The sequence below is a fragment of the Danio aesculapii genome, chromosome 12 (assembly GCF_903798145.1).
Source record: "Danio aesculapii chromosome 12, fDanAes4.1, whole genome shotgun sequence".
NCBI lineage: Eukaryota > Metazoa > Chordata > Actinopteri > Cypriniformes > Danionidae > Danio > Danio aesculapii.
This window is the reverse complement of record NC_079446.1, coordinates 24460269-24482257: the sequence shown is the minus strand read 5'-3', so window position 1 is coordinate 24482257 and position 21989 is coordinate 24460269. Positions and strand designations below refer to the sequence as shown.

Here is a 21989-nt window from a genome sequence, read left to right as displayed (position 1 = left end):
ATCCTTGCAAATCCCATGCAAATGATAAGTTATAATCCCAAATCAAAAATTGCAGATCTTGACTTATCACATTATGATATTGATGCTAAAACTATATATTGTGCAGCCCTACTTTCCGCAATGCCATTAGTAAAGTAAGGTAATTAAGAAATTCTTACGTGTTCTGCTCAGTGAGTTCATCTTTTCTGTTCATCATGGCCACAATGGCTTGCCGCAGTTCAGCTGAGGAAAGAAATGTACGTTATAAAGGTATCAAAACCTACTCAAAATGAACAACGGCTTTTTTTCTCAGTCAACTACGAAAAAAAAACATGACTTCCGAACAATGACTCAATATCTTTGTGGGATTTCATGTCCCACACTCATCTTCATTCCTTCAATAAGGGTTACTGTTTTATACCACTGACATTTTCATTTGTGTAGCACCACAGAACTAATAAAGAGAACTATGCGAGGCTTAAAATACCAGCCAGACATTAATTTCTTTAAAATGAAGGTGACGTGAAAGGGTAAGGCATTTATAACACAGCCGTAAGGGAAGCCTTGGAAGATTTGGTCTCAAAACACATTAGTCTGGGAATAATCTGAGAGAAACATAAAGCTCTAACTGGGAAGCATTATTAAAGCACTTCAAAACACAAGAAATGGCAACACTCGGTACAGTCTAAATCCAGACTTTCATGCCGAGTGAGGAGGAGAGGGAGAAACTGAGAGACAGAGAGTGAGTTTCTTTGTTGTCACTGCACTCTGAAAAGCTGGATAACCTGGCTCTGGATAACCTAGATAACCCCGACAACATGGTTCCAAAAGACAAAGTCTGAACACTCCTATCAGTACATTATCATTTAATGAATCTCAGAGGAACCGCAGGCTTGGGCGGAACCATCTATATAAACCTGGCTGGCCTGATTCACATTTAACAAGCTTAAAGCACTTTCAGCAAAAGAAAGTCAAAGATGTCTTTGTTATTTTTTGAAGAGGAACAACACTGGTATCTTTGAACTGCGATGTAGCTCAATTACCGTCTCCCTAAAAAAAAAGAAGCTTATCAGACCACTAGAGATCAATTTGGCATCCGAAGACGTAATCAGAAACCGCTTCAGTAAACCTATGTGCAATGTCCCTTTCAAAAACTAATTCCAGAATGAACGCTGACAAGTAAAGGATTGCATTTGTTTTATGAACTGCTTTTTTGATGTGGTTACTGTAGTAATGCTGGCCAAGTGGTACACTCAGGACCTGAGAAGTTTATTTTTTGAAAGTGTGAATTTTTTGAAAGTGTGAATTGTCAAAAAAGCTCAACAGAGGCTGTACTTTCTTCATCAGCTGAGGAAGTTTAACCTCCCAAAGGAGCTGCTGAAACAGTTCTACACCTCCATCATTGAATCAGTCATCTGCACATCAAAAACTGTCTGGTTTAGCTCAGCTACTAAATACGATCTCCAAAGACTACGGCGAATAGTTCGGACTGCTGAGCGAATCACTGGTACAACCCTTCCTACTCCCCAAGAACTGTACTTATCCAGAGCGAGCAGAAGGGCTGCCAAAATCACTCTGGACCCCTCACACCCAGCACACTGCCTCTTTGAACTTTTACCTTCTGGTCGACGCTACAGAGCACTGCGCACCAGAACAGCCCGACACAGAAACAGTTTCTTCCCTCAGGCAATCCATCTCATGAACACTTGATGATAATAATTGCGGAACCAACATCACTACTGCTATACACTTTTATACACATATACACTTATTTAACAACACACTTTACATGCCAATTTGCACATAACAGCTGCACATATAACATTGTATATAGTAATAAACATGTACATACACTTGTCAATCTGTATATTTGCACTCACTACTTACTTCTATTATTTTTTTTTAAATATATTTATTATCTGTTTTTTGTCTTGTCTCTGTAATCCTGTTGCACTGTAGAAGCTCTGTCACGAAAACAAATTCCTAGTATGTGTGAACATACCTGGCAATAAAGCTCTTTCTGATTCTGATTCTGATTCTGATTTTACCTCATAAAAAAATACAGGCAGGCATGCAAAAATGGTCCCAAATAAATAAAGTAAATTAAAGAAACAATCCCAAGGTAAAAGGCACCTGCAAATGAGAAAAAAAAAACTCTCAACAAAATATAACATCAACCCTTGAGGAATAAATTAATCTTAAAAATGTCAGCCGGTGGCAGTGGTGTAGTGGTGTAGTGGTTAGTGCATCAACATATGCACTCCGGTGCTCACGGTGACCCGAGTTCGATTCCGCCTCGTGGTCCTACGCCGATCCTTCCACTTTCTCTGCTCCCCATGCTTTCCTGTCAATACTCTCTACTGTACTATCAAATAAAGGTGAAAAACCCCGAAAAAAATAATTATAAAAAAAATATATATATACACTCCAAAATGAAACTATTTTAAAAACCAAACAAATTTAGTAAAATGTAAATAATATGTAAAATATGCAAATAAATCTCTTTGTTTATTGAATGAAACGGTGTCGTTAAATATTCTGCTGGGGAAAATCCCCCTTTATCATTAAATATAGAGTTATGGGCAAAAATGTTCATGGGCAGTACAGCAGTACCAGTGCCAATAACCATAACATTTCAGAACTAACCATTCGATATTTCTAACAAAATTTGAAAAAATTCGTAGTTTTCTGGTGTTACTATTATTTTTTAGGTATACATTTTTGTGAAATATTATTTGCTTTATTCTATAAAAATATGATAATATTTCTTCCAATTTTCCAATAAACAAACTTTCATTTAGAGATTTGTTTTAGGTTATTAGGTGCTGTTTACAGCGTTATTAGGTGCATTTTTGTTTTATAAACATTGTTTTATTAACACCTATTTAAAAGAGCCCCTATTATGTTTATTTTTTTTTAAATGTCCTTCCATGCAGTGTGTGGCAGCCCTAAGTGAATGAAAACTTCCAGCTGAGATTCATATCTGAAAGTGCACCATGTTTAAAACTATTAATTCTTTACGAAACAGTCAACTCAAGAATCGAATAAATGATTGGTGTTGGGTTTTAATCTTTTGCTTGAATGCATATATGTCGATACGGTACATCAGCAAATATGTAGTACCGGATCAGGTAAAAAGTGAAAATGCTTTTCCCTTTAGACACTAGCGGAGTGCAAAGGATCACGGGACTGATCATGAGAGAAGATGAAGATCATTGACAGATGGAGATTCGGCTGTGGGGAATAAAGTGTTAAAATTCATTTCCACAACAATACCACAGTATAGCCAATCTAGTGCTGTGTTTGTACTGTCATTTTTCTGATTTGCTATTAAAGTAAGGAGCAGCAGAGATTATTGTAAATGTATGGGACTTTGTCAGACTTTGACAGGGACTTTGTCAGTGACTGTTACAGTTCATGGGGACCAGTTTCTTCTTCCTCTGCATCATTACATGTAATTGTAATTAATTGTTGCCTTGTTTTCTGTAGTTTGCAAAATATGTATTTAATAGTGAGTAGTAACTTGTAATCGCTCTGTGCAGCGTGTAATCCCGTATCTATTATGGATCAGTGCTTGTACTGTATCTCTCAGATGAAATTTTTATGGGGCTGTTCACATATTGCATCCAAAACCACATTGAAAACGTGACTTGTGCTTCTTCCTTTTACTGATTTACATGCGCTTCTGAACTCGTGATCCTCTGCCGTTTGTCTTTGCTATGGTCACCATCAGCTGTTCCTCACACGCACAGCGCGGACAATTTTCAAAATAGTTCAACTTTTGCCACTGTGTGGATTAATACTGAATGTGTGTTGTTGTTATTACTTGGGGTTAGGGTTAAGAAAAGACTGATATGCTGGTGTTTAACTGCATTGCTTTATTGCATTGCTGCATTGGGCTCTCACATACTCTGCTACTTCATAACCGTGTTGGGCGTTTCTCTCTGTCTCACACTGAACCCAGTCGACCAATCACAGACTGGGTCTTTGGACCAATCAGCACAGATTAGGCTCACACAAAGGAGGAGTTTAAGAACAAATTAATTGCTGAACAAAGCATATAGGAGTACTTGGGATAGTTAGGTAAAAATAAATGCATATTATAAGACAATGAAAGTGTTTATTGACCTTGCATGCCTATCAACCTGTTGTTGGAGACCCCCAAATCAAAATTTGACCTTTTTAATGCATAATAGGAGTTCTTTAAACATTGTGTTATGGTTACGCCAGGCATCCACACTACATCCTCTTCAACCCGTGAAAATGGAGAGATTTGAAAGTGCTAAAGACCCCATTTTAGTTTGCTGGTTTGTTTCAATATAGACAGACTGAAATGCAGACTTTTGAAAATGAAGGCAATCTACAATCTCTCTCTGGCTGGTCCTCTGGACTATTGAATACTGAGTGTATAGTATGGATAGAGATGAAACGCAGTAAAAACACCAATATGGAGAAGTGTTATCATTCTACAAGGCAGTTTTTAGATGAAAAAACACTAGTGTAAACGTCACCTAAATACCACAAAGGGGTGGTCCACTACAATGTCATATTTTAAACTTTAGTTGATGTATAATGTAGCTGTGTGACCATAAACAACATCTCAGAATGAAAGACAAACTCACAAAGTTCAAAGTTCAATGCAAAGGGCTTTTACAGAGTTAGCCTAGTAAAGTCTTCAGCGAACGAATTTGGGGACTACAAAAAAATACATCCAGGCTCCACCTCGCGCACACACCCTCCACAGCGAAGGGGCGTGGAAAGAGTTGCTGTAATGTTAAAGCAGAGAAAGCGAAATGCAATTCAAATGCTGCCATTTCCACAGAGCTTGTTCTGTTGCTGTTTTTGGGCTTCCAAAGGACACGACACAAAGGGAGAAGTGCTTACAGTTTAATTTTAATTATGTTCCAGAGAATTATAAAAAATATAGTTCTAGCATTTGACAAAGGAGAACTTCCAGAATCTCTCCCAGTTCAGTGCTGGATTCGGTTAAAACTCCTCCAACCGACGAAGCTGTGGATTGTGAGCCATAACCTGTAAGCATTTTTATTTTTTAAAATTCAACTACAGGCAGAGTTTCTAGTGTTAACGCCATGTTGTAGCGAGGACGTAAACAACGGGAAATGCTTTTTGGCACCGCTAACAATTTAACTACAAATTCATATTTATTGGTCAAACCCCTGTAAACACCCATCTCTAGCAGCGCTGCAGTGTCTCCATGCATCTGCAAGTCTTTCCATGCATCGTAGGGCCATTTAATAAGCTTTTTTTACAGTAAAAAATACATTATGTCTTTGGTTGTGCCTGTAAACCATTTATACAAGTATATGTGCATGTATGTTGGAGAGGGATCTGGCGTAGAATTCTTGCCCTTTCCCACAACCCCTCATCTGGAAGAGGAGAAACACACCAGGGTTAGGTGGTCCAAATATGTTTGTAATCCTGAGAGGAAGCAGGCAGAAGCGAGTACAGCAGGCAAAGCTTTGACTTCCTTCCCAGAAAGCAAGGTTCACCGACAGCAGCCAGAGACACCTGGCACTGATTCACATTTAGCACAGGCTTTTCATCAAAGGCTATTTACGGTGTATTATCTGCATGGAGATTCCCTCTGGAGTAACCTGGGATTAAGTGTCTGCTCAAAAGCACAATGGGGTCAACCCTACTCGGGACTGAACTTGGAGCTGTTCAAATTCCTCTCAGGACATCTGCATTGTTTTATATTAAAGTGCCCCTATTATGGATTATTAAAGGTCATATTTTGAATTTGCAAGCATTCAACAACAGACTTATATGTATGCAACGTCAAAAAACACTTTCATTGTCTTATAATATTCATTTACTTTTACCTAATTATCCCAACGACTCCCAAATGATTTGTTTAGAGGTTTATTTTTCCAAACCCCTCATTTAAATGACGCTAACCTGTGATGATTGGTCCAATGACCCAGTCTTGTTATTGGTGGACTGCAAGCAGCTACACCAACCAAATCTTATCAAGACAGGATTGATGAAGAAATGAGCACAAGCAGCCGTGGTACAGAGTTTGCATGTGAGCCTAATCTGCAATAATAAAGCAATGCAGTTAAAGCAGCTAATTGATCTATTCTTAACCATAGCTCCAAATAATAATAACGATATGCTGTACATTCAGTATGAATTAACTAATTAACTGACAACTGGCAAAAGTTTTGGATTTTTATTTTGGATTTTGACTGCGGTGTGCGTGAGCTTGTCGGAGGTGCGTTCTGGTTGGCGCGGTTTAAACCACTTAAATGAAAGCAAATATGAATTGAATGGGTTTCTGCTTTCAGTGCTTTCCATGTCCAATGTAAAAGCACAGCTAATGGTGGCCTAGCAATGACAGACGCCACAAGATTCTAAGCTCGAAAGCACATTGAAATTAGTAAGCTGAAAGTAAAAGTTTTTTTTTTTTTTTTTTTAAAGAAGCGATATGTAAATAGCCCCAAAGCCAGATAACCAGACAGTTGTCTCAGACGGCACCGCCAACAGACCTTTGGCTAAAAGTCTGATGCATATGCCACACTTTTTCTGGAAACACTTTAGAAGATCTTCAGTCGTCTTCTGATTGGTTTAAATATACAAGATTTCCGTGAGTCAAGTGTGCAGCAATCTTTATTAGCCCACATGCAAACAAGTCTGAGCGGATAAAAAGCTGCAATGTTTATTTTGATGACAGTGCTCATTAATGAAAGTATAACTTTCTGAGACATTCATGAACCAGCGATTTACTGTCTACACACCTGTCTGTTATTGTGAGGATTACTTTGTGATGATGAGCATTCATCAATGTGACCTAAATGCTGGCTTATTAAAAGTATACAATTACCACTGCATAAAACTCATGATGTCAACAAACACGCAGGTATGCTTATATTCTTGTTTTTTCTATTGGCAAACCTTCAGATATTCTGTCATTTTGGTCAAAAAAGATAAGAGAAAGACATTGTTCAAAACAGTACATGTATTTTTATCTGTGGATACCAAGCGGCAACATCCCGCTCTCCCTCGGGAAGCCAATACGGAAGTAACTGAAACTGCAATTCATTCCGCTAGTCCTGGCTCCATAATAGAGCAAATTTCAATTGAGCCCACTGTTAGAATGGCCAACTTTACAGCAGAAAAAAAGATGTTTACAGCCTGGTACAAAGAACGATTTTGGTTCATATAGCTATTATTACCCTCCATGCCAACTGTGAGGGGGGTGAATTTTTTTAGAACTAATCCATTTCCTTATATAAGGTTATATTAAGTTTGCATAATTAAGGGCGTGGCCACTTGAGTGACAGCTAGGTCTCGCTGGTCGCCGTCACTTCACCTCAGCTGAATCCGGCAGATTAGCCACTGATCTCGGCATATTCATTGTATTTTTGTGTTGTTTTATGTGGCTTTACACAGTCAGCTTCCTTTTGGACTTATTTCTTACAATTATCAGATGATATGGGATGCTGTGTGCACTTAATTGTGCTCACAAACCATTCATGTGGCCTCGTTTCCCATGTGAGTAAAGTTATATAGTTATATACCATCTCTATAAATGTAATTGTTTTATTTAAGATCATTTATCATTAATATTTTTCTTTAGAGCTGTAAAGCACTCCAGAATGTGACAGATTGATTAGCTGTAGGCTCTAGAACAGTCATCTGAAGCGATTTCATACAGTGTTATGCTGGAGTTCATCAATAGTCTTGCATTTACTAACACACACTGTATCTGAAGTGTTTGGAAGTAATTCGCATTTTCCTCCTATAGAAAAACGTCATAAGAGCAATGTTTAGTGGCTCAATGTATTACAACAGTGTTTTTAAAAGTCTAAACACTTTATTGATATAGTGTACAGCCAAGCACATGTGGTCAGAACACAAACGAGTCGCAGGTAATAAAGTATTAAGCATTTCTCCCAAAGTAAAGTCTGTCTGCCAGGTCTAAGCAAAGTGCCAGCAGGTGTCTGTAGCTCCGCTCACTCTCCGCCTCTTTGCCCTTGTTTGGTATCCCGTCGTGGGTGCGATGACGCGCGAACAAAATGGCGACGGTTGGCCGCGCCTACTTGTGCTTCATTTGCAGTGTTCAGAAACCTATGGGTGACGTCACGGATGCTACGTCCATATATTTTACAGTTTATGGTGGATACTCACAAATATGATAAAGCCTTGCTTTATAGAATAAAAACTCAGTCATCTGTCATCTCAGTGTAATCTTTATGTAGAAAAGCATCACTAAAATAATTAAAGAATCGCAGAACAAAGTTTGCACGTCCTGCTGATTTCCTAGATGTTTCACTGACAGATCATTTAGAATATTGATGGGTTGCTGTTTAAGGATGTTTGTGAATGAATGATGAGTGATTGCGTCTGGGACTGTTGTTCTGAGGACATCCATGGCCCTAAACATGGCGCGGCACAAAATGACACATGATTGGTTGATTAAGCTGTCAGTCATATATCACAGTGGGTGGTCCTTAACCCTTTTAATCACACTTTGTATGTACAAGTTATGATTTGGAGGAAGAAGCTGGTGCAAATAAACTGTGTACTGTCAAGTCTCTGTCAAAGTCTGACAAAGTCCCATAGATCAATAGTCTCTGATACTGACCCTGTCTTTAATAACAAACAGCCGGCAAATCCAGTATTGTAGGGTAGGTTACTGTAGAGGTCATCAATAAAATGACAGGAACAGAGCCTAAAATTGGCTATACTGTGGTATTGTTGTGAAAATTAACTTTACCTAATCATTACTTACAACCTCATCTCACAGCGATCATCTTCATGTCATAATGCAACAAGTGGAACCCGTTTCCAACGTCACAACGAAACGACTAAAGATCCAAATGCAAGGCGAATCGTTGAAACAACTCTTGAGTTGACTTCTTTTTTATCATTTGTATTGATCACTAAAAGGTAAAATTTTAACATAATTTGTCTAATGCTTTTGTTGAAAAGATTTCAACTGATTGTCTATTTTAATCCTTATTAATCTTTTTTTTTATCATAATTAGAATTTTTCATTTATATTCAATATGATAAAGTAGGCTTTATATAGTAAAAAGGTAAACACTTTCTCTTTGTTTCTCTCAGTGATCCCTTTATAATAATCAGAGAGACTAATTGTTCTTAAGATGTGTAAATGTGTGTATATTTTAAGGCAAAAACAACACAAGAAATTTCTAAATGTTCAGAAAAATCGCAGCAAAATAATTTAGAAAAAAGTCATTTTAGGCCGCGATGATCAGAACTTTTTCCCGCAAAATCCAGGAGGGACTGGTTGAGCACTGAGCAGACAATAAAACACCCACAGACACTATTTTAACAGGTACAGGCTGGTAACTGCATTTGATTGCTGGTTGACAATTGGAAAAGGAATAAAACAGCAGTGAAAAACTGTCTAACCATAAGAACAGGCAAAAAATGAAACAATGAGATAAACATATACAGAAAACAATGTATGAATATAATAAAACAAAAAAACAGAAATCCCTAATATCCCATCACCTGGAAAAATAAATAAATAAAATTCCCTGACTTTCAATGTCTGAACAGACCTTTAATCCTGCCCTAGTCCTGAAAAACATTTCTGATTTCTATACTACTTGTATCGACTGTAGAAATATTTTCTAGAGAAATCTCCTGATCTTTCACTGATGAGACAACTACTGCCATCAGGTAAACCAATAACATCTCAACAAACTTTTATCATAGTTTTATCATAGTTTAATTTAATAGGGAATTTATCATAGTTAATACCCCTAAAAAAGAAAATGTTGTCATCATTTACTCGCCATCATGAATGACTACCTTCCGTGGAGCAGAGAAATACATTGAAACCATTAATCGGGAGGGGATCGACTGTGTTTCAAATGTAAAAACAAAGGCATATAGGTTTTGAACACCACGAAAGTGAGTAAATGTCAACTGATATTTAATATTTAAACAGTGTATATCTAAAAGAATGTGTCATTAACTGTTGTTTCTGCACAATAAGCAAACTATGATGTTAACAAAAGCATTGAAAATAAGAAACCAGTACAAAGAAGAATATAGCATTTTCAACCCTTGAAGGCAAAGTTGGTTGTATCCATATTTAAATAGCAGTTAATAGGTTATTAAGGCATAGTGAGAAAACCACGTTTGATCTGAAATTGAATTTTACTCATGTCTGAGAGCACAAGCGCGATTCTGGCACTCTCTGCATGGAACATTTTCTCGCTTTCATCTTTTTTCCTTTTTTATTTTTTGAAAGCTGAAGTATAACTGGATCAGTCACCTCCAGCCCCATCTCAAACTTGTGTTTTGTCCAGACAAAAGAAAGAAAGAGAAAGAGGAACAACGTGAGCGAGTTTCACACTGAACCAACAGTGCCCTCATCTGGACAGAGGAACTTTGCAGGTGATGGAGCGAGACAACACTCAAGTATGCTCAACATCTCAACTCTTTCTGATTTTGATTGTAATTTAATAATGTGTGCATTTTGTAAAGCTGTTTTGGAATGATAACTATTATGAAAAGCATTATTAAATTAATTTGAATTGAATTAATGGATCAAACGAAGAAAAAACGTCTCATCAACGTCCACAACATTGCCCATCCTTACAAGTGCTGCATGTCTCAATATCAGAAAATCAGCAAAGTGTTAGATTATCATTTTAACGTCCAGTTTTTTTTTAGGCAAGTCATTCGGCCAATATTTAAATGATGATTAAAAGAGTCTCACATCTGCATCAAACCACTAGACAACAGAGCTCTAGTCAAGGCAAATTACCTCAATGATGCCATCTGTCCACAGCTCAAATCCTCAGAGCTTTTTTCCTACATGCTTTAAATGAATCCCAAATACACAAAATATAGCTAAAGGAACTGTTTACTCAAAAATGAAAAAGCTCCCATATTCAAAATAATTATATAATTCACCTTCATGTTATTCCAAAACAGGCTTCATTATTTATTTATTTTTAGGAGAACACAAAAAGATAGATAGACACTAAAAGTTATTAACTATGATGTGACATTCAAAAGTTTGGGATTAATATGTTTTTTATGCCACGGAAAGCATTTTCTTATGCTCACCAATTATTTTGATATATTTTAAAACATTTATTCGTAATGGTAAAGCTGATCCTGCAGTACCCATTACAGTCATTAACCATTATTATAAATGCTGAAAACACTTGTGCATTTTAATAGTTTTGTGAAACTATTTATTAGAAAGACTGTTTTGTAACAATTAAAAAGTCTTTACTGTCAACTTTGGGTTAATTTATTGTCTTTATTGCTGATTGTATTGTTGATATTCTTCAAGAAACTACAAAAGAGATGCATCCTTCTTCAAAATATTGTGTTGCGGGAAGGAAAAACAACTCATGAGGTTTGAAACTGCATCACAAAATGTTCACAAAATGTAATATATTATCATTTTTGTGTAAACAATCACTTTAAATTGATCTAATCTCTGTTCCTGTAAAGCTGTAACCTTCATTTTATTAGAAGATTTCATCAAGTTTATATTCAATCATTTGGCCAACGCTTTTATTCAAAGTCACTTTCAAATGAGAGCAGAAACAGAACTACACTGAAAAAAGTGTTGCATGGAAAACTGTTGCAAACTATTTATTTGTGTTGAATTTAAACAAACAAATGAAATTGAGTAATGTTCACCTTAAGTTGTTTGTTTAAATTCAGCCCAAATAAATTGTTTTCAACCACTTAACGTAAAAAAATGGAGTAAATCCAAGCAATCATCTTTGAATAATTTTTTTCAGTGTAATCAAAACAACAACAAAATACTTAAAATAATATTCCTAGTTATCTAATGCCGTATCCAAATTTAATGTTAGAAAGTCAGATTAATGTGTATGTTTTGTTTTTGTTTTTTTTGTAGGAGAAAATCTAACAGAAAATAGAAAAGAGATCTTAAGTGTGAGGAGTAATTTGGATATGAATAAATAAATAAAAAGCATCTAATTAATAAAGACAGAAAAGAAAATAGATAAGTGTCTGTATTACATTTTTAATAATAAAAAAAGTGGGTCACACTTCGAGGTACAATTATCACTATTAACAAAGCATTAACTATGACTTTGACGAACATAAATTTGTTTATTATTCTTAGTTATTAAAGTAGTAGTTGCGTTTAGGTATAGGGTAGGATTCGAGATGTAGAATAAGATCATGCAGAATATGTACTTTAAGTATTAATAAGCAGCCAATATTTTAATAATAGTCAAGTAATAAACCACTAGTTATTAATGAGAATTTGTCCCTTTACTAAAATGTGACAAGAAAGTGTTAGAAGACCAGATACATTGTAGGACTCTCTAGTATGTGTCAGTATTGTTTATAATATGTATATTATTGATGATAGGTGTTATTATGCTTCAGAGTATTTGAAGAATAAATAAGTATGTATATTTTCCATGTTAGTTTAAATGCAGGCACATATATATTGTATTTTCATGTATGTCATAAGTCATAAATCTGATTATGGAGATGTGTATTACAGTTTCTAGCCGATAGGTTGTGTCTGTATATAAATTAAGACGCAAGTTTCGTTTTTCCTCAGTTAGGATTATAAGGTTTATAACCTAGCTAGCTAGCCAGCTAGCTACTAGCCACTGTTGATTAAACGAGGAAGGACGTCGAAGTTTAATAGACTAATGTAACGCCAGTACTTAGGCTGTCTAATTGTGGACAAACATTGTGTGTGTGAACGCAATAAAAGTTCAGCAGTGGCTCGAGTTGTATCCATCGTACTTGCCCCGAAACCCTTCCAGTGGGGAGTTTATTGAGGTACAGGGAGTAACTCGATAAAAACTGGACTTACATTGTTTGGTCAGGGGACTACAAAAGTATAACAGTAATGAAGGCATTGCCAGGTCATTCAATGAGTGGGGAAAGGTAAAGTATGTAGTAGGTGAAAGTTAAAAAAATCCTTTAAAAAAATTAAAACCAAAAGACAATTGAAGCTGCATGCAGCATTGAAAGGGCCCTTGTTTGTGGAATTCTGAAAATGGCAAAAAAAAATGCACACACACAAAAAATAAATAAATAAATAAATAAATTATTTTGGGGGAGGGAATAAAAAGTAACCAACTTTCTGTTGGGTTTCAGATATTGCTTTAACAAAGGCTTTAGGACTTTTATGTTTCTGTTTTGTATGTGCAGTGTAGCTCAACAGATTGGTCCAGGTGGGGCTATCAGGCCATTTTGACACATTTGACCATTTTGAGTTCTGAAACCCATATTAGATGTACAACTTCATCACTTCTGGTGTGTGTGCAAAGTTTTGTGAAGTTTTGAGCATGTTTAGGGCTTCAAAATGCAATTCACTTAAAAATAATAATAAAAATAATAAATAGAGCAATTCCAAGAGCATCCTCACACCACTGGTGCGCCTTAATGACAGTATATCTTAAGTTAACTCACCAACTGTCATGGATTCAGGAAGGCCAGGGGTCGGCGGAACACTGACCACAGGTTCAACCTGGGCTGGTAAGTCAGGCTCCATGCTGAGACAGCAAAATACATAAGTTAATAAACCTCATTCTCAAAAACAATTTGAATTGAAATGTAAAAAAAACGTGTCCGTTTGTATCAGATACCTAAATTGGAGTTGGCTTTGTTTTTCACTGTCAGTCGTTGGGCTTGATCTCTCCTTTTGTTCATGAAATTCCACATTCTCAACTGAACTAGCAGCTGAAATAGCACAAAAAGAGCTCATTTCTCCATGCCAGGACTGCAGTCACACTTAACAACAATTAAGTAGTGCTACATGTAATTTATAATCATGCTTTAGGACAATCAGAAGACGCATTTAAAGTGATGCCAAGTGTTTATGGAGAGGAGAACCATGAAAACACAGCCAGAAGAACGAGGACACTGTCTGACCTTGTTGTGTGTAGGGCTCACTGGGGGCCAGAGGGATGAGAATGTGCGAGTTGTCGTTGTCATTTTCAGTGAAGATTTGCCTTGGACTCCACGTGGAGACACTGGATAAGCTCCCCACAATCATCCTGTGCAGAGCAAAATGTAATGGTCACATTAACTTGAATGTGTCATATTAACATAATGCCTACTATATGGTTAGGGTTTGGTTACTTTTAATATTTACTCACAATTACTGTTACAACCTTGCTAAATGCATAACAGTCAAAAAACGGATAAACATGCTGAAGCAAATCAATTATTTTTACCAGAGCTCCATTTATTTGATTAAAAATGGAGTAAAACAGTAATATTGTGAAATATTTATCAGCATTTATCATTTATGATATTTTAAAAAGTAATTTATTCCTGTGAAGAAAAAACTGAATTCTCAGCAGTAATTACTCCAGGCTCACATGATGTTTCAGAAACCATTCAACAAAAGAAGCAATTCTAATTACAATCAAATTTATGCTTTTGTGATATTTGTAACACATTTTTTTAAACAAAGACCCCTTTATAAATAGAAAATTAAAAACAGTGTTTATCTGAAATGGATAAGATGATAAAAATCCCTTATTAACAGATCATTCAAGTTTAATGAAGCTCAAGACCATTTGCACTAATCCAGGGGTAAGTAAGGACTGGGGAGTCACAGTCCTGCACAGTTTCGCTCTAATCATTATCAAACACTTGTGAACAAGCTAATCAAGTGTGAGTGTTACTATAAAGTGACAGGTAGTTCAGTTTTAATCAAGGCTTGATCAAAACTCTGCAGGACCACAGCTCCCTAGAACCTTAAACTAGATCCGTACTATTTGCACATTAGGCATTAATATACACTACTAACAAAAGCTATTAGATGTTGTTCACATTAAGTGAAAATAGCAGCATTTTCTCAGCAATATGCTACTTGCACATGCAAAAACAGCACTATGTTCAGTAATTTACAATATGTTCAGTCAGATGATATTTCGTCACCTTAGAATTATAAGGTTACTGACATATTCATATTAAATGACAACTTATTTACAGTATTATTTTAAGTTGCTTACATTTTAAGACTTTTTATTTAAAAACAAATGTTACACACATACTGTTTGCTATATGGAATGCAAAAACTTTGAAGCTCAAAATCTCAAAATCATTCAGAACGCAGATCAAACCTTATAATTCCAAGGTGACGATTTACCATGAGTGGAAAGGAAGACAGATATTTGAATTTAAATTAATAATTGACAAAAAAAATTATTCTGTTATCATTTACTTAACCTTTAGTTGTTTCAGAAATGTTTCTTTCTTCTTTTAAACACATTTGAAAAAAGATGTTGGAAACCTGTAACCAGTAACTTCCTCGGTATCAGTTTTTCATACTATGGAAGTCAATGGTCACAGGTTTGCAGCTTTCTTCACTACTGTGTACACACATATATATATATACATATATATATATATACACACACACATATATATATACATACATACATACACATATATATACATACATACACATATAAATATATACATACATACATACACACATATATATATATATATATATATATATATATATATATATATACATACATACATACATACATACATACATACATACATACATACATACATACATACATACATACATACATACATACATACATACATACATACATACATACATACATACATACATACATACATACATACATATATATATATATATATATATATATATATATACAGTATTTTGTGCTCAATTGAATAAAAAAAAAACTCCTAAAGGTTTGGAACCACTTGAGTGTGAGTAAATTTTCATTTGTGTGTGAACTGTCCCTTTAGGAATTCAAGGCTACATTTTAAGTGTTTAAATGTATATTTTGTTAAATAATAAAAGCATTTTTAATGTTGAAATAAGCTTCACCTGCTCACCAAGGCTGCATTTATTTAATCAAAAATACAGTACAAATTGTAAAATTGTGAAATCTTATTGCACTATAAAAATTACTGTTCAGAGGTAGTTTATCATTTAATTTAATAATTTATTCCAGTCATTTTAAAGATGATTTTCAGCTTCATTACTCCAGTCTTCAGTCACATGATCCTTCCGTAATCACTCTGATATTAATTATTATTATTACTGTTATTATTACTTATTACTTTTATTATATTACTTATATTATTATTAATGGTAATTGTAATAAAATCAATAATAACTGGAGTAATAATTTAAAAAACAATAAGAAAGCAGTTGTTTAAAATTGTAACAAATATTTCACAATTTAACAATTTTATTTACATTTAATAAATGCCGCCTTGATGAACAGAATAATATTCTTTAAAAAACATGAAAAATAAATAATCTGGCCCCAAACCTTGGACCGGTAGTCTATATTAATGATTTATAATATTTATAAAAATGAATGGCTGACACCTAAGACAATAAAGCCCTCACTACACCAACTATAACTGCCTGATGACTAGGGCCACACGGAATCTGTGCACGCAGAAATCTGCAGATTTTTAGCCCATTATTAAATCTATGTATTCACTTGGGTAAAAGTGTGCAATTTTTTATTTATTTAGTTTTTAAATTAATTTCACTAATATTATTGTGAAATAATAATAATATTAAAATGTTCATATGATTTATTTACAATACAGTTTGTAAAGTAATATTTTCTGTCTTTTAGCAGATATATTATATGAGAGACTTGCGATGTTGCATTGTCTAATTGGATTTGCATTGTAAACATTAAATAAAAGTTAAAAATGTATTACTGTTTTATTTAATTTATTACGTTTTTAGTTATGATACTCCTAAAATCATTCCGCATAAATCCGCAAATTTTTTACAAAAATTTCTGCAGAAATCGCTAAAAATGTCCACAGATTCTGTCTGGCCCTATTGATGATCCTTACAAAAATGAACCATGGTTTTATTATTGTAGTAACCATGTTTGGGATTTTTTGGGGGATTTCTACAATCAGAATTTTACCATGCTTAGTGTGGCAAACTATGATAAGTGTCCCAAAGTTATGGTTAATTTGTTATTACCATTTTAAGTACAATAACCTTGTTTTTCTGTTTTATTTGTAGTACATCCATGGTTCATTTTCTCAAATCTCAGACATAATTGCTGGCTATTTGCACTTAAAACAGATCATCTGTTAATTCAAATCTCACTGCAACCAAATGTAAATGAATGCAACAATAAAACAGACACCCAAAAATTAACATTTCTTTACCATTTACTGACACCCAAACGGTACTAAATATTTATACGTTTCTTTCTTCTGTTGAACAACAAACATGATATTCTGAAGAATGTTGGAAACCAGCAATCAATGACATCCACAGTATTATCCAAAACTACTATGGAAGTCAGGAGCAGCACGAAGGTTAGCACTGTCACCTCACAGCAAGAAGGTTGCTGATTTGAGTCCCAGGGAGGACCGGTTGGCATTTCTGTGTGGAGTTTGCATGTTCTCCCCGTGTTCACGTAGGTTTCCTCCGGGTGCTCCGGTTTCCTCCACAGTCCAAAGACATGCGGTATAGGTGAATTGGGTAAACTAAATTGGCCATAGTGTATGTGTGTATGAGTGTGTGCGTGTGTGTGTGTGTGAACGTGAGAGTTTAAGGGTGTTTCCCAGTACTGGGTTGCAGCTGGAAAGGCATTAGCCGTGTAAAACATATGCTGGAATAGTTGGCGATTCATTCCGCAGGGGTGACCTCTGATAAATCAAAGACTAAGCTGAACGAAAATGAATGAACGAATGAATGAATGAATATGAAAGACAATGGCTGCTGCTTTCAAACATTCTTCAAAATATCTTCTTTTGTGTTTAACAGAAAAAAGAAGCTCAAGTAGGCTTGCCACACAGGAGAGCAAATAATCACAGAATTTTAATTTTTGAGTGAACTGTCCCTTTGAAGCCAGATACAAACTCACGTTTCCCCATTCCCATGATCCTCTTCTGGCAGCTCTGGCCTGCTCTTTCCATATATATCGTCCTCATCCTCCTCTTCATTGTCAATGCTCTTGGTATCAGGCAGAAGCCCATTCTGTGGGGGTGTTTCGGCCCAGCTCACAATCCCAGGCTCAGTCAGGCCGTTATAAACAGGAGAGGTGGAGTGTGGAGGGTCCAGAGCCTCCTCAGAGCTCACATGACCCACAGCACTCTTCCTAAGACTCCTCACAACGTCCTCACCAGCCTCGTCCTCGTCTTCCGCACCCGCATCCAAGTCATCGTCAAAGGAGATGATGTTCGTGATCTTCTTTTTACGTCTGCGCTCTTTTCTTAAGCCAGAATCTAAAGTGAAATTAAAGGAATTATATGAATAAAACAATGCCAGCTGCATTTTGAACATCTATAGTGATAAAACTGGGTAAAAAGAATTAATATGGGAGGAAAAAAAAGTAAGAAAATGCATCAACTGGAAATAAAACATACCATCAAAAAATATGCATAAAAAGATATTTCCCCGCATGCGATCGGTGTGAGGTAAAGCCGGCATCACTGGCTCATATGTTTTGGAGCTGCCCAAATGTATTTATTAATTACTGATTTTCTTTTTTTCCAAAACCGACAGATCTATCTAAACTCCCATGTTGCAGTTCTAGGCATTACTGATTTGAGATAACAGTAAAACAGTACAGAACAAAATATAGTTTCATACTAATACGAAGGTTAATATTATTAAACTGGAAACAGAAAGTGGCTCCTACATATATATATAAATATATACACACACACATCTAATGAGGGATGTAATGAAACATTTGAAACTGGAAAAAATCAGATTCTTCTTAAAAAAAAGGGGAAAAAAAGGCAAATTCTATGAGATTTGGCAACCGTTTATAAATTATTTTGAAGAGATAGTTATACTGGATGATTAGACTGATTTATATTAAAACCTAAAATTTTCTTTTTTCCTTTTTTTCTCATATAGATTCATATATATATTCATTTGTTGGACCAAAATTTGTAAGCCAACGTGTTTGAATACTAAAAAAAAAAAAAAAAAAAAAAAAAGAAACTATCATTTTTGTCAATGGTGTAATTTTTTGTTTTAGTTTTGACATTTTTCTTTATGAACCCTTTTTTCCCATTTCCGGGTTTCTCGATAGCGGATATCGTCATAGTAAATTTAGAGCACAGCAAATCAGAGTACAACAAATAATTTTTTTACAACCCTATTTGCTGAAATAAAAAAAACTCCACGATGATATTATCAATACTTTCAGAAAAAGGAAAGAAATTGTGGGAGACTGAGGAGAGAATAATGACAAATTTACTCTCAATTCCATAGACGCTGCATAAAAAACACCTCACATAAGCGATAATTTGTTTTTTGTAATTTGATTTGCAAAGATGATATAATACATTCATAAATACATATAAATGTTCATATGCTTTTTTTTTATTAAATATTAAAAACTTCCAAGGATTTAAGCGTATGATGACCGTTAAAGGTGTTCATTTTCATATAATGGTATAGATTTGGACAGGAAGTGAAGTTGGAGAGAGAGAGAGAGAGAGAGAGAGAGAGAGAGAGAGAGAGGGGATGGGATTGGGAAAGTTCCACGAGTCGGGACGCCCACAGCGCAATATGTTGGCACACTGACCACTATTCTATCTTTTACCAGTTATTATTATTATTTACCCAAACAAAAAGGTTTATAGTCATACATTAAAAGGCCCCAATGTAATTAAAATGAACTGCTGTGATAACATTTAAAACAAAAACAGGCCCAAATAAACTTGGTTAGTTTATAGCATATGGTTGTTTAAACCTTTCCGTCGAGTTCAGTCCGACTGATAAAGACCATCAAATATCTACTGTAATTTCATGAGTATTACAGAACAGGCAGTGTTCTGTGACTCCCTTTTCTGTGACACAGCAGTCTGCAGTTTATTTCTTATGTTCGTTCTATCGAGGTCAAACACAAGTACAATGCCACAAACACCTGGAGAGCTGCATGCTTTAGAGTAGCAACTGAAGCTGTAATTCCAATTTAAAGCAATGCCAACATTGTTTCATTTAATACTGTAAAGCTGCTTATGTTGAAGCAATCTATTGTGTAAATAGGGAACAACTGACAACATGCTGTTGGAATTATTGTAAAATAATGTACACCCAAGGTGGTGATGCAGAGTCAATTATTCCACTATACTACAGTTACCACTCAATAAGACATTGTTCAGATGTTTTATTTAAAAACAGCTGCCAGATTTCATCCATAAAATACTTTTGTGTGCTGGAATTGCTTACACATCTCATCCTAAGACTAGTGATGGTTGCAGGAGCCGTTAATTGGCAGACTATCGCAGGTATTAGAAAATGAGTGAGAGCAAGCGAAGAGAGAGATTAAGCATGTACTGTATAATGCTATGCAGCATTTATACTAACAGCGAAACAGACAGTGTAACTGTTTACAGTTACAGTATCCTTACACCATTAATTCGCTACTAGTGTGGTTTTAAACTGCAAAATTACTTTATTGATAAAGTGCTGATAATACATTTCTGTGCGCATTTGTTCCATTGTATATCTGTACTAAATGTACTGTAAGCATATTTGTCAGCAATTGTGATTTCATGCATGCTTTCCACATATACTTTGCTCTGGTAGGGAATAAAGACCTGTAAAACAGATTAAACCATTTGGCAAGGTGATGTGAACTTTAAGGTGTTCAAAATCTGTTGGAACAACTTTAGTTCTGTACTTCAATCAGAATCAAGCATTCAATAGCCCAGCAATATAAAGCACTATATAAAACTATAAATCAGTTACAATCACATGCTTTATTAATAGCAAAGACTACAGAATACACAACACGTCACTCGTATAGTTTTAAATGCGGGCAATATGGACACTCCGCCTTCTAGTCAACAAGCCAATCATCGATCGCTACAGATTGATGATTCTCCAGGGGAGGGGCTTGGTCGAGGTGCGTGATTTTACAATAGTTTCTACAGCTTCATTGTTATGAACACTCTGGGGTTCACAAATGTGCAGGAATCTCAGCGAATATTTGTCTCACAGTCATGAGAAATAGATCTACATAAAGCTTAATATTTCTATTTTTAAACGAACCAGTTACACTTGAAAACAAATGTTTTCTGGTTTTGTAATCTGTATGAAACAAACAAGAATTTCTGTTTTTTTAAATCTGACTTCTTTATTTTAAATGGATTCCCACTTTCTGTCATTCAAACGCAAATCAGATGACTAAAGCGCCCACAGGTCTCCATCGTTTTAGCTGGAGATTTGCTTTCAGAAAACCAGCTCAAACAAGTTATTCAGAGGATGATGTATAACATCTAAGTTATTGATTCTTACGGCAGTTACATAGTTTGTTCAACAGAATGACATCTAGTCATGTCCTCCAGAAGCAACTATTAAGGAGGTTTGTATTATAAGCATTAGCAACCTGAAAAACACAGCTTTTTGTCATAATATGAACATTTAAAAACAAAATTCAAGAGGTTTCCCATTTAATTTGTGATTCCAAATATGAAATTTAATCATAAGCTTGCAAAATTTGATATCAGCCAATTCTAAGAGAGAGGAACTTCACTAGTATGCTGAAAAAGCATCTCAAAGGTGGCCACATAGAGAAAGGACTTGCATTGGTATCGCCCAATGAATGGCTTCTTTTAATGTAAATGTTCTTGGCCCAATAGGAAAATGAATTAACAGAAGTTTAACTATGGATTATTTTAGCTAGTTGATCAATCTCAGATGTGCACTGCTGGTTTTTCACAATGACAAAGAGGACTTCAAAATTGCAATAAGGAAAGGAAAGGTAAAGGAAAGATCTAGATACCAGTTGTCTACTGAATTTTTTGTAATCGTCCACGGATTCATTGTCTTTTCGGCTTAGTCCATTTATTAATCAGGGGTCGCCACAGAAGAATGAACCGCCAACTTATCCTGCAAATGTTTTATGCAGCGGATGCCCTTCCAGTCACAACCCAACAGTGGGAAACCCCCACACACTCAAATACACTCCGGCCAATTTAGCTTATTCAATTCACCTTTAGCACATGACTTTGGACTGTGGGGGAAACCAGAT

At 35.4% G+C, this 21989-nt stretch overlaps 1 protein-coding gene across 1 annotated transcript in view; it reads right to left on the bottom strand.

Annotated features, from left to right (window-relative positions):
- Positions 1 to 21989, bottom strand: part of snx29 (sorting nexin 29) — a 252068-nt gene that overhangs the window by 215786 nt on the left and 14293 nt on the right. Inside the window, exons 8-12 of the mRNA XM_056468943.1 lie at positions 17859 to 18219; positions 13873 to 13997; positions 13587 to 13680; positions 13411 to 13493; positions 159 to 222 (exon numbers count right to left, since the gene is read on the bottom strand). Of these exons, the coding sequence (XP_056324918.1) occupies positions 159 to 222; positions 13411 to 13493; positions 13587 to 13680; positions 13873 to 13997; positions 17859 to 18219 (727 nt within the window). The remainder of the gene's footprint in view (positions 1 to 158; positions 223 to 13410; positions 13494 to 13586; positions 13681 to 13872; positions 13998 to 17858; positions 18220 to 21989) is intronic.